Source organism: Rhinatrema bivittatum, chromosome 1 (assembly GCF_901001135.1).
Source record: "Rhinatrema bivittatum chromosome 1, aRhiBiv1.1, whole genome shotgun sequence".
NCBI classification, from domain to species: domain Eukaryota; kingdom Metazoa; phylum Chordata; class Amphibia; order Gymnophiona; family Rhinatrematidae; genus Rhinatrema; species Rhinatrema bivittatum.
Window position 1 is genome coordinate 277,284,986 of NC_042615.1, and position 14,128 is coordinate 277,299,113.

A 14,128-nucleotide genomic window follows, 5' to 3' on the forward strand; every position below is an offset into this window, starting at 1 on the left:
TCCTCTCCAACTGTCTCGCGGCAGTGGTCACAGCAGCAGCAGCAGCAGCAGCAGCAGCAGCAGCAGCAGCGGAGTAAGAGAGCCTCCAAGGCTGTTTTGTGTGTGTATGAGAATGAATGGAAGTCTGCCTGGGATCTATGTGTATATGTGTGTGTGAGAAAGAATGAATGAGGACCTGTCTGGGATCTGTGTGTGAGAGAATGAATGGGTGCCTGCCTGGGGTGTGTATAAGAATAAATTGGTGCTTGCCTGGGGGTTTGGGTGTGAGAATGAATGGGAGCCTGCCTGGAGATCTGTGTGTGAAAATGAATAGGTGCCTGTCTGGAGGGTGTATGTATGTGTGTAAGAATAAATGGGTGCCTGCCTGGTGGTCTGTATGTGAGAGAATGAAAGAGTGCATGCATGGGGTCTGTGTGGGTGTGAGAATGAATGGGTGCCTGTCTGGGGGCCTGTGTGTGTGTGAGGTGCTTAACTGGGGGTGTTTATGTGAGGGAGCCAGTGAGAGTGAATGTGTGTGTGTAGGATAGCATTGTGTATATGGGGGGAAGGAGAGCACTGTGTGTGGGGTGAGAGAAAGAGAGCACATGTGAAACAACCCCCCACCCCCTTTCCTCTTTGCCTGCTAATCCATGAATAATCCATGCTAATCCCTGTTTTATTGTAACTTTCTTACTTCTCTCCACCTGTTAAATGCTAGGTTTTTCTTCACTCCCTTTGTTACTTGTAAACCGGCATGATGTGATTCTATCATGAATGCCGGTATAAAAAAAGCTTTAAATAAATAAAATAAATGACAATGTCAGGGCTTCTGGAAATCAAAAGGTCCCGGGTATGGAGAGCAGGAAATTTTTTTTTTTTTTTTTTTAAATCCTTACTAGTTTTAATTATTGGGTATTATTTGATGTGTCTGTTTTGAAATATTTTATGGGTGTTTGGAACATATATGAGTTTTCAATTATTTGATGTTATTCTCTGTGTTAATTATGTTGGAATTATTCTTATTGGTATGGTTGCTGCTTTCGTCCTCTCAATATGGAGTATACTTGGCACTGTAATGTCCCCCTCTCCCCACTCATAGAGTTCTAAGGGGGATACCGGCCCTCAGCTCCAATAAGCACCAGTACTGTGGTCCTCTTTAAAAAATATTTGCTCACCCCTGCTATAAAGCCCAACATACTTAACATGTCCTATGCTGATTCCTGCCGACTTGTTCTTAGTCTCTCCATAGTGGATATCAATATAATAAACCTCTCTTGTGGGAGGAAGGCTCTCATCTAAGTTGTGTCTAGCAGTGCACCTATAAATTCCAATTGAGATGAGGGGCTGAAATGGGACTTGGGATAGATGATAACGAACTCTAGCAACTTCAACACCCAGATTGTTCTGCTTTTAGATTCTGAAGCACCGCTTTGAGATGTGTTCTTGATTAGCCAATCGTCCAGATAAGAAAACACATGTAACCCCAACCACCAGCAGTATTTTGTGAATGTGAGTTTTTGACACCAGGTCAAAGGACAGTACATGATATTGAAGGTAATTCCCTATGACAAATCCAACATATTTTCTATGATCTGGAAATATCTCTATGTGGGTAAAGCATCTTTGTGGTCAATATTCAAAACTAAATATTTAAATAGATAACTTTGAATCAGATGGATAACTTGGGAGTTATCCATCTAAATTTCTTTGAATATTGACCTCTTTGATATCTAGTGTGCATAGCTAGTCCCCTTTTTCAAGAAAAAAAACCTCAGTGATGCCCAGGGAAACCATTTTTAACTTTTGCATTTGTAGGAACTTGTTCAAGGCCCTTAGGTCTTGGATACACTTTGAAGAGGCTGAAAGGCAAAATATCAGTCTAAATAAATAAATAAATAAATAAATAAATGGAGTCCCTCTGTTTTCTTTGAGATCAGGAAGTACTTGAAGTGAAATCCCTGCTCTCTTTCCCCTGGTGAAATGGTCCCAACAGAATTAGCCTCTGAAAGGGAGGAGAATTCCATTTGTAGCAATTCCTGATGCTGAGTCACCAATCAAGTGGATTTCGATGGGCAATTTGGAGGTACATCAAGTAGGTTTAGTCTGTACCCTTTTAGGATTATGCTGAGGATCTATCAAAAGTTATTCTGGGCCAATGCTTCATGTAAAACCTTAAAGTTGCTCATGGAAAAAAATAGCACTTGTGCATGTAAAATAGCACATGTGCGAGTATATGCTATTTTAAAAAACAACATACATACGTAAATCAGGATTCACAAGTAAATTTGTACATGTATTAAAGGAGCAGGCTAGAGGCAATATAAAAGGAATTGGCAAAAAATAAGAAGGGGAAGGTGGAAAAAAAAAGCCTGTGACCAACCGATTAGAAAACTAAGATCAGACAGCAAATGTAAAAAAAAATAAATTACTTTTTACTGATTGGCACATGTAATCTTTGGGAACGTGCAAGAGTAGCAATTTCTCTATGCAGATCTCACAATGTACGAGATCAGCATGGAGGAAGTGGAAGCCCAAGAGGCCTGCACAGAGGAGGCAGCAGAATGGGCTTCAGTGCCAGTAGCAGCAATCAGCACCTCCCCAATAACCACGCGGCATCAGTGACAGTGGCAGCAGAGGAATGACAGAGGCTCTGAGGTTGCTGGCAAAAAAAAAAAAAGAGAGGGGTCTGCCTTTAGTGTGTGCATGTGTATGAATGGGAGTCTGCCTGGGGGTGTATGTGTGTGAATGCATGGGTGCCTGCCTGAGGGTGTGTCTGTGTATGAGAATGAATGGGTGTCTTCCTGGGGTTTGTATGTGTGAGAATAGGTGCCTGCCTGTGTGTGTGTGTGTGTGAGAGAGAGTGAGTTTGTGCCTGCCTGGGGGGGGTCTGTGTGTGTGAAAATGACTGGGAGCATGCCTGTGTGTGTGTGTGTTTGTGTTTATGTGAGGGAGCCAGTGAGCGTGAGAGCATGAGTGTATATGAGAAAATCCAGGGGAGTAAGAGTATATGGGGGTGTGGGGGAGAGAGTGTCTTACAGCCTGAGAGTGTGTCAGTGTCTGTGAGAGCGAGAGGTTATGTGGGTATAAGAGCATGAATGTGTATGTATGTGGCAGTGTATGTGTGAAAGAGAATGGACATGTGAGTATGTGTGTGAGACAGAGGATAACCTCCTAATCCTCGACAATATCAGGGTGGCTGGCAATCAAGGGCTCCCACAGAAGGGGACAGCAGGGGCTTTTTAAAATCCTTATTAGTTTTAATTATTGGGTGTTATTTGATATATGTGCTGTTTTGAAATATTTTATTGGTGTTTGGGAAATTGTAAAAAATGTATATGATTTTAATGAATAGAAATTTGATTTATCAGTAATTTTAAAATATTCTTTTATTAGTATGGTTTTACTATTATAACTGATGCTTTATGTTTCTTGATTTTATTGTTTTGAGGAATGGTGGTTCTGTTTTTCCATTGTTAATACACAGAGTCTGGCTTCTTGGGGTTTCCATTTCAGTTTTTTCTAATTTGTGCACCTTTATTTTGTATTCTGTATTTGATGAGGGTTTGTCTCTACTCTGTGTATGTGTGACCATGATGATTCTGCTAGCATGTAGTGTCTGTATAGGGATCTATAGCAATCGGGTTTGTTTTATTTCCTCAGTAGGTGGTGTATTGGTATTCTAGGACCCAGTGTAATATTTATCCTTGCTTATTCACAGGTAGGGATATTGTTGTTTGAGTCCTTGGTGTTATTACTGTTCTGTTATGATGGGATTGCAGTATAGATTTTGAGTGCGTTTTTTGTGGGATTTTGTGTTAGTTCACAATGGGCCTGATTTTAAAAAGCATTTGCATGCATAAAACTGGGTTTTATTCGAATAAATGCACTTTACTCAAATAAGTGGACTTTTGAAAATTGCTACAATATATGCCATTGAATTGTCCATAGGGTTTACTTCTGTAAGTGCACTTTGTGTGAGTAAATGGCTTATGAAAATTGCTACGATAGTATGCCACATTTATGCATGTAACTCCTTTGAAAATTACCTCCAATGTGTCTAGCAGTGGAAAGTGTTTGTGCTGCTGTTACTGTGAGGTGACACCAGAATTTGAAAATACGATGAGCTGTAAGGGAAACATCCAAGCTCCATTGTTTGGGGGAATTTCAGTGGATGCACAGAGTTACAGAACTGGAGGTGCAGGATTTATATTGACATTCTGTCCCTTCCTATATAGTCCAGACTTCACTCTCATAGCCATATAGAATTAGTTGAATGAGGCTATCAAATAATTTTATAGTGTGAAACTGGCCAGCTTTTTAAAATTACGTAGAAGACCCTTTGGACTTTTTTAACAACACTTTTTTTTATAACCAGTTTTAAAACAGGATCCATGCTATAGAGGTGGGTGTGATGAAGAAATGTCATTTTGGCTCCCCCCCCCAAATTCTTCTGTCTAGAGATGCCACTGATTTTCTGTGACCTTAAGCATTAGTACAAGAAGGATTATGGGGGGGGGAATGCTGGAGAGGCACACAAATGCATTGGCCCCTGGGCGCCAGAGACCCTTGGTGCGCCACTGGGTACGAGCCATATGGGGCTGCAAGCGTTGGCAAAGAGGAGTGGAGATTTGGCGGGCCGCAAGCAGTGCCCAACCTGCTCGTGACCCAGAAAACCACACAGTCAGCAGGCGTGATCAAGAATGATGTAGGAGTCGGGGCTGAGACCGGGGGGGGGGGGGGGGGGGGGGGGTAGGGCACACAAAGGAGAAGGCTCCCTAGGGCGCCTAATCCCCTTGCACCGGCCCTGCTTTTAGCATGGCAGCACATTTGCCTCGAGCATCCAGGAGAGGTGGATGTGCGTGTATTCAAAAAACGTGCGTCCACTTTGGACACACGTTTTTTATGCGCATGTGAAAAGAGACCCCACACAGCGGTGCCGTGTGGGGATGTGCTGACGGGCGATTGCGGGGAAGCGCAGAGTAGACAACGCAAAGGCATTGGTCCCCAGGCACTGGAGATCCTCGCTACGCCTGGGACTGGACCTACCCTGGCAACAGCCTTACAAATGTTGGAAGAAGTGTTTTATTTTTTTTAATGTGCAGGCAAGGAGGAAATTTGTAGGTTGGGAGACTTTGCCAGCCAAGTTTAGCTAGCCGAGTTTGAACTGCCTATATCTTAACCGGATATATTTTAGCTAACATTTTAAGCCAGAGCGAGGGTCAGATATAATTCTGTTAACGAACGCATCTCAAAATTCTTTTCAATCGCATGGCAAGGGCAAGTTTTCTGGTACACCAAATTATGTAGTCACCCGATTCACCCTAAATCCCTGTCTTAGGGCAACTCTTTTTTTCTTCCCCAGATCAGGCTTTCTCTGCAGGGGGGGCTTCGGTGGGTCTTAGGTTCGTTTCCTGGCATTCCTCTGCAGGGCCATTTTGGTACCTGTAATGACTCCATATGGAAAACGCAGGCCGACAAACACCAAAAATGTGCTGCCGACATATGAACGAAAAGAGAAGGCGAGAGGGCCGGTCAAGAGTCTCCCCGCACAGAGCGCCTTCCCTCCCTGCTGCCCGCCTCTCGCACCCATACTCCCGCCCTCCCTCCCAGTTTTACGGAGGCCCCGCAGGCTCTCACCGCAAGTTCCTGTACGGAGGAGCTGCTGCTGCAGGTACCCTCCGGAGGCCGGCGATCGGTCTCTTACCCGCCACCACCAGTCCCCAAACTCCAAGAACCGCGGGCCCTGCTGCAGTTTACGCCGTCGCCTAGCAACGGGCCGGCGGAGGCCGCGCATGCTGACCGACGCAATGACGTCAGGGAGCCTGTGTGGTCTCTATGGCTGCGACTGATGCGGAGGAGGAGGAGGAGAAAGAAAACCGCATCCAGGGCCGGACGTGGTAAGGGGATGGTGGTCTTAGCTTGCTGCCGGGGTGAAAATGGATGCGTGTTGATGATTGGGAGAGGGAAGGTGGAGCAGAGTTTATTGGTGAGCCCATCCCTCTTTCAAAAACAGAGAAAATAACTGTAGGGAGAAAGATTAAAATGTCAGCTTTGAAAGCAACTTTCCTGTCGCTCCCTCCTTGGGGTGCCGATACAGGAAAAACCCGCGGGAGAGCCGGCGCGCGCCCAGGCCACTCTCCTGGGCGCGCGATTCAGTAAGAAAACATATGTAAATGAGGGCCCGCGGTAAAAGGAGGCGCTAGGGACACTAGCGCGTCCCTTTTGACAGAAGCGGAGGCTGTCAGCGGGTTTGACAGCCGACGCTCAAATTTACCGGCGTCGGTTCTCGAACCCGCTGACAGCCACGGGCTCGGAAACCGGACGCCGGCAAAATTGAGCGCCCGTCTTCCAACCCGCGGGCAGGTTTAACATTTTTTTTTTAATTTAAATTTTTTTTTTTACTTTTGGGGCCTCCGACTTAATATCGCTATGATATTAAGTCGGAGGGTGTACAGAAAAGCAGTTTCCCGGTGCCGGCTGAAATTAATGCCAGCCTTTGGCAGGTGTTAAATTTCTGAAAGTAAAATTGCTTGGCTGCACATTTTACTTTCTGGATTGCCCGGGAAAGCCTAATAGGCCCATCAACATGCATTTGCATGTTGTGGGTGCTATTAGTTTCCGGGGGGGGGGTTGGCCACGCATTTTCCACGCTCTATTACCCCTTACTGAATAAGGGGTAAAGCTAGCGCATCGAAAATGCGCATCCAAACATGGGTTAACATTGCGCTCCATCGGAGCGCACTGTACTGTATCGGCCTGCGTATAAGGGGTAAAAATAGTGCGTCGAAAATGCGCGGCCAAACGGGGGCTAACAGTGCGCTTGCCCCTGCCTGAGAGTTTTAGATTAACTGATATAACTGTGATATTTCATTTTTCCGTCTGCAAAATATCAAGTACTTCAATCCTTTTCATAATCTACAGGTATCTTGTGCGCAGGAAGATAATTGAACTCAGATCACCTACTTCCCAGCCTATTTTATCCGGTAGGTCTTTTTGTCCTGTGGGTAACACTTAGGCAATGATTTAGGCATAGGCAACATAGGACGCTGTCTAGGGTGCCAAATTTATGAAGGCTCAGATTTCCAAGGCCAAAGAGGAGCCTGTGACTGCTTGCTTTAGGGTCATGTGTGGCACCCTGTCTATGAGTGCCAAAATCTTAAATCTGGCCCTGGTGCCACTGATTCTATGGTCTACAGCACTTCCAGCTTCTATGAATTCTTTTTTTTTTGCACATACATTTAATAGTTGGCCCAGTGAATGTGATTCACATATGTAAGGTTGACTTGCAGGTTAGATCATTTTCCTGACTAGTCGCCTGGTATTCCAGTGGCTTCCTACCCAAGTACCCTTCTTAGCCATGTAATTATAGGGAGTACCATGTGAATGCTGATTCATTGCTCTCCTTAAAACCCATTTCATTAATTTGAAATGGTAGCAGATTTTCTCAGAGCTATTTAGCAGAGCACCAAAAGCCTTTGAAGTATGGATTCTCAACTACAGCCCTGATTTTGAGGACATCCACAGTGAATATTCATCATATGTATTTGCATATACTTAGTTGATGAACTGCATTAATTTGCATATTTTGGTTAATTTGAAAACTAGACCTGTGTGTAATCTTGAAGGACAGGAGTTGAGAACCATTTTTTTTTTTAGAGGATATTCAGAAGAAATGCCTTTAACATGGTTGTGCCTTCCCACAATCCTCAAATATTAACTAGTTGGTCTCAGTCTCAGATTTTGGTCTAACCATCATCTGTCAAGACTGGGCCTTTGGTACATGACTGTGGATTAAAAATTGTGCTAGTTCATGCATGACTTCCATTCCAGCATACTCTTGGCAAAATACAGGTCCACTAGAAAAATTTGGCACAGTCAAATTGTATGTTCTGCAATAAGCAGGTTCCTGACGTTTTTAGCATTTCATTTTGTGCTCTTTAGCCTATAGTTTATTTTTTTATAGAGTTTTCTTATGGCATCTTTATAGTCCCGGGTAAAATTGAGTGTCTGTTTCCTGAACCCACTGACAGAGTCACCTCTCCTGGGCCAAGGAGGCGCTAGGGGCACGTAGTTGTCCCTAGGGCCTCCTTTTAGCGCGACCCCCTCATTTAAATATAGGATCGCGCCCAGGAGAGGTGGCTGGGTGCACATTGGGAGAGTGGGTGCTCAACAAGGAGTGCCCGTTCTCCTGCGATCCTTTCTGAATCGGCCTGATAGAGTATGATATACTGACAGCTGATTTGTCTATCGCTTCTAATCAATATCTTAAGATCATTTTATAAGGTGTGATTTTCTTCTGCGCTACTCAGAGCGCTTATATTCTGGGTTGCTGTTAGTGACCTGTTATATCTGTCCGTGCACATTCAGATAATAAAATAAAGAAGTTGCTTATTGCATTCTGTATTGTTAGTGATTACAAATTTTTCTTTTAAAAGCTTTTAAATTGGTACAGATGGAAGTGTACAAAGCCAGGCCAAGGAGCCTCCTGGGAAAGTCCCACGAGGTTTTCCCTTAAGGGATTTTCCACTGTTTTGGTTCATTGGCCTAGTTGGGATAGAAATATTTGTTGCATGTTTCTCTAGAACCTCTTTTGGCTTTGTGGCAATTTTGCTTCCTTATATTCTTTCTTTTTCCTGATGGCTGATTAGACACCTGTAACTGAGGATTTCCAGGATTCAGAACCGTGGGTTTTTGCCTGTGACTTCCACACATAAAATATATATAAATATCGTATTAGTCAAACAACATATAACATCGTAAAACTAATAAAATATAACAAGTGAAACAAGTCATTTAAAGCTTCCTTTTCCTCCTGCAGACCAGTCCACACCTGTGGGAATCTCCTGCTTGCCAGTAGGTGGAGGCAGAGAACTTTTTTCCATGTTTAGGTTATTCCTATCAGTGGCTTTGGAATATAAGGTGGTAAAAAGACAATCACTATTTACTTCAACCGATATATCCAAAAAAGAGACTCTGTTGGTCCATTTTATACGTGAAAGTCAAATTTGGATCACAATTAAAGATGGAAAAACATTTTTCAAAATTCATTTTGTACCATACCATATGCAAAAAGTCATCAATATAACACAGCCACAGCAGCATCTTATTCCAAAAAATAGAAGAATAAACAAAACAATCTTCATAACAGGAAACATATAAGCATTAATAAGAATTTTTACTGAAACCACTCTGTTTCATCCTCAATGGGCTTCTTCCAAACTCTCAACAATGGATGTATATTTGAAGAATGATGTAATTTCAGAGGAGATATAATGAAGTATGTTGGATGGTTAGGAAATAACTTGTTGTATTCAGCAGATATTAATATTATGCATATATTTAATGCAGATCGGAGGTGTTTCATTTTTACATCCATTGTTGAGAGTTTGGAAGAAGTCAAAGGCTTTCCTTCAATAAAAGCCCCCTGAAGAAGCCCATTGCGGGTGAAATGAGGGACCCTTGTTGGAGTGAAATGGAGCTGTTTCAGCAAAAATATTTATTAAACAGATGTGTACCATGGTTTTGTAATAGACTATATATGGGGATAAGTATTTAGTTGGATGTATTATAATACAAATAGATGTTTCCATATCCTTCTATTTAGTGTTACATTGTTTGTTGAGATTTATGGTAAAGGTGCATATTGATGTTACGACTGTTTTAACTGTATGCATGAGTGATGGGTGAATGTGTATATGTTTTTATCTGCAATATAACATTTTATTATGTCATAATATAAAATTGTTTTAGGCACTTTAAGCATAATTATTGGATATATCACGATTGTATTGAATAATATATGGGTGTACATGTTAGGATAATGATTTCTATGTGTTGTACTAGTTACATTTGATGGCTGATTTATTAAAACATTTAAATACATTTACAAAATGTTAATTGTTATAATATAGGTTGTATTTATGGGTATTCACTTTATTGAGAAAATATATTGTCCTTCATATGTATGTGCATCTTATAGGAAAAAGCAGGATTCTACGGGAGAGGGAAGAGGTGAGGGATAGGGTCTACCAGCCCCACATACATCATAGAGGGAGGGAGGAGCATGCAGTGAGCTGTTAGCTCTTAACTTTTTCTTTCTTTTATTTATTTAAAATATTTCTATGCCACTCCATCCTTTGTTCTGGGTGGCTTATAAAGCTTAACATACATAATCTAAAAATAATAGTTTAAAACAAATTCAAACAAACCAACAGAAATAAAGCAATATCTTCTTTACATTTAAAGATAAATCATTGGACAGTGCTTGCTGGAAAAAACATGATGGCAATATCAAATGGTGCTTAATATTAACATTGTATGTTCACAAGGTCAATCTGCTTAAAATGACTAGGCTCTGAGCCTTTGTAAGTTAATTTCTGCAAAAGACATGGGAAAATGTGTGTATTCAGATCTATTGTAAAACTTTTATAGCATGCTTGTTTCTGGAGGCAGATTGGTAGCTGATTCCAAAGCGTAGCTCCTGCTATTGAGAGCTTTGCCAGGAGGGACAGCATGCTGCTGGGGGCTGGTGACCCTGCTCTTCTCCCCATCTTCCCATAATGCAATATTTTCTTGGACCCTGGAGGGAGGGAGGGAAGAACTGGCCGACCACATTTTTGGACTTTTTTTTGCAGTACCTAAATTTAGCTAGCCTTCTCTAATCTCGTCCCCAGGCCAAGAATTTAACCAGCTAAATTTAGTCACCTAGTGAAATTTAGCCTATTGGCCTGGTCAGTTTTCAAAGGCTTTGATCTAGCCGACTAAGTTAGATCCCTTTGAATATTGACCTCTGTGTTACTGTGATTTGAGATTACAAAATACAGTTGTTCAAAACAATCACTAGGTAGCATCATAACACAAGTAATGTCTGCAATGAATTTGAACAAATACTTTTGCTTAAGATTCATACTAGAGTAGGATGGGAAAAGTTTTTAAAACTGGGGCCACATTGCAAGATTTCATTTGTGATAGGGATTGGGGGGTCTAACCCTTGGAGTTCATATTCTTATATTCAATATATTCTTATATTTTCCATGTAATCTGATAAGTTTATCGTTATTTTAATCATGTTCCATGTACATTGTTATGTTCGATGTAAACCGATATGATGTGCAAACGAATGTCGGTATATAAAAGCTCTAAAATAAAGTAAATAAATAAAAAAATAAAAAATATTCTCACTTGCTCATTCTCATTCCTGTCTTCCTCTCTCACTAATACATATATGACCAGGCTTTGCCAGTCACTACTATTTTTGCACCTTATTTTTAGTATCTCCCCTGTTGAATCCTTACCCTTTTGGGGTTTGTTGCTCTGGGCTATATATTGCTTGTGGAGCATATTCATAGGGTCATTGCCTCTCCCCAAAAGGACTGATCAGGAAGGGGTTTTCTGCATTCCTGGAGGATTGTACCCAAAGAGTGAGGAGTTTTGAGAAGAGGAGAGATTTGGAAGATGGGTTGGATTTTTGGATTTGAACCAAGGGTAAACCCCTGGTAGCTTGAAGGGCTGGGCGCTGGGCCTTTGCGACCAGTCTACAGCAGAGGTTGGAGATTGTGAAGATTTTTTTTATAAGGACTGTTGGACTTTCTTCTTGTAAGATCTATTTTTGAACAAGAGTTTTTTGTCATCTTTCCAGCCCTTGGTTCATGCTGGAACTTGAGAGAAGTTATCTATCCTATCTTACAAGAGGAAGGAATTCTAGAGTTGGATACTAGTTCAGTTGGAAGAACAACAACTAGGGGAATTACAGTGGACAAAGAGACTATTGCCTTTTCGATTATGATTTTTCTGATGCTATTCCTAATTTTTTCCATACTGGCTTGGATTCTTATTTTCAAACTTTAATGTGGTTTTTGCTACCTGAATCCCCAGTGGATATACTTACCACTGAGAATACCATTAACCAGTGATCCTGAAGAGTGGGGTGAGTATGAACTAAATTCCTGTGCCACGAATTCATGACGGGGCCTGGAGATTAATCCTTCCCAGTCCTCTCTGCCCTCCTCCGGAGGCGCGCACCGCGGCTCCCCTGCCTCCCAGGGGCAGCCAGCAGCGAAAGCGGCTTCCAGCAGCCCCCGCCGGCGAAGATGGATGAATGCACACACACTTCTCCCTCCCCTCCCCCCCTCTCTCTCTCATGCGCTCTTGTCATTCTGGGAGCCTGTTAGTGAATTTCACCATTATTTGCATGAGGTGAGTCTGAGCCTTGAAGTACTGCTCACAAACTATGATGGAGATAGGGGGAGTGAAAGACAGCAGTGAATATTGGCCACCCAGCGAGACCATGGAGTTCAAAGCACCACACCCACCCACCTTGCAGAACGTGCCTCTTGTGTCAAGGATGCCTGCTTACTGGAGTGCTACTGTTTCTTCTCTGGGGTGCTCTGCTCTAACTGCTGGCTCTCTAGCAACCCTACTGGGTTTGCGCCACACTGTGTATCACCCTGCTAGGCAACGAGCCAGAAGCATAAGGGCAAAAGAAACCTTTGCTTCTAGAACCTGTGACATCTGTCACGTCATGAGCTGCTTCAGATCCTAGCTCTAAACTTGTGTGTGAAGCTTCCGGGGATGAGCGACACCTCTGAGCAGTGTTTCCTGGAAGGGTTTAGGATATGCTACCTTATTTTTTGCTCCATAAGTCACACTTTTTTTCCCCAAAAGTGGGGGGAAAATGTCTGTGCATCTTATGGAGCGAATATAAAAAAAAAAATTAACTACAACCCCCCATCCTCCTGACCCCCCCAAGACTTGCCAAAAGTCCCTGGTGGTCTAGCAGGGGTTCCGGGGGGGGGGAGGGGGTGTCAGGAGGGGGGGTGTTGTACCTAATTAAATTTGAAGAGTTGGGGTGGTTAAAAGTTTTCCCATCTGGGGAGTGGACCGAAATGGCCCTTCCCAGACCCAAAAACGAAATGGGGACGAAAAAAAGTTGTATGCACACCCTAATGCTGGAAATGGACACTCCATAAGATGCACAGACACCCGGGAACGGAGCCGGTTTAGCACACCATTTTTAAAAATTTTCCCCCTCTGAACCCTAGGTGCATCTTATGGAGCGAAAAAATATGTAATAATGTGAGAGGGAATGATTTCTTATGAAGTTATCTTCCAAGGATTATAGATTTGATCATTGCCATGGGAGATTTGGGGAACAGAAGAGGCAGATGAGTGAATCATGCATTGAAAAGCTTTGAAATAGTGGACATTTTCAGGGGCAGAATGTGGGCATAGTCTTTTTATTTTATTTTATTTTTTTGCTGCTGTTAGTTTTCTTAATACAAACAAGGTGCTTTTGTTAAGCTAACTATACTGTCCCTTTAAATCTTAAAAACACTAAAGGTAAGCAGATGCCGCAGGGCACGCTAGGTGCTCCCAGAATCATGGGCACAAGCAGAGGCCAGGCAGAGTCTTACTGCAGCAGTTCAACCTGCCTCTGCTGTCCTACCAGGAGGAAGTGTCAGCGGGCCCTGCAGAATGGAGCACAGACAGGAGGTGGTGGGCTTAATTAAACAGGGTGATGGGCTGCTTTTGGCCAACAGGCTATAATTTTCCCACCTCTGCACTAGAGGGAGGGCGATAGAAAGTATGATAGACACTTTAACATTCCTCAAAGATATAAATCATTAACAAGAATCTAGCATTTTTCAGTGGAAAGGAAGTTCTGAAACAAGAAGGACATAAATAGCATGGGAGAAGTAACAATGACATATTTCTTCAAGGAGGGGTTGATCAATGCATGGGTGGTGGGGAGGCAAAACCAGTAACAGAACCAAGAATAAGTGGGATAAACACAGAGGATCCTTAATTGCGGGGCTATGAAGATAAAGTCAGAGATGAAGTAGCATATTTGGTATTACAACAGGAAGGGAAATGGGTAGTCTAAATGGGGTTTGTGGCCTTTATCTGTCATCATATTCTCTGCTTCTTTATTGCTTATACTGGTGGACTCTTTCGATGGATAAAGAAATGGATGAACATAAGAAAGAACCCCCCTTGTCAGAGATATAGGGAGGAGGGTATTTTGAGAGCATGAGATCTCTGTAACAGATATTTATTTGTTTATTTATTTGAAAGCTTTTATATACCGGTATTAGTGTGAAACATCATATCTGTTTACATTAAACTGAAAGATGGAAAATTACATAGAACA

At 42.4% G+C, this 14,128-nt stretch overlaps 2 protein-coding genes across 3 annotated transcripts in view; one reads left to right on the forward strand and one right to left on the reverse strand.

Moving 5' to 3' along the window:
- C1H2orf81 (chromosome 1 C2orf81 homolog) overlaps nt 1–5,737 on the reverse strand; it is a 61,262-nt gene extending 55,525 nt beyond the window's left edge. Inside the window, exon 1 of the mRNA XM_029595312.1 lies at nt 5,684–5,737. The gene's annotated coding sequence lies outside the window, so the exon portion shown is untranslated. The remainder of the gene's footprint in view (nt 1–5,683) is intronic.
- WDR54 (WD repeat domain 54) overlaps nt 5,623–14,128 on the forward strand; it is a 74,166-nt gene continuing 65,660 nt past the window's right edge. Inside the window, exons 1-2 of one of the 2 annotated variants that reach the window (XM_029595322.1) lie at nt 5,623–5,876; nt 6,901–6,962. In XM_029595322.1, coding sequence (XP_029451182.1) covers nt 5,815–5,876; nt 6,901–6,962 — 124 coding nt within the window. In that variant the 5' untranslated portion in view covers nt 5,623–5,814. Of the gene's footprint in view, nt 5,966–6,900; nt 6,963–14,128 lie in introns of both variants that reach the window. The other variant, XM_029595331.1, reaches the window with a different exon arrangement.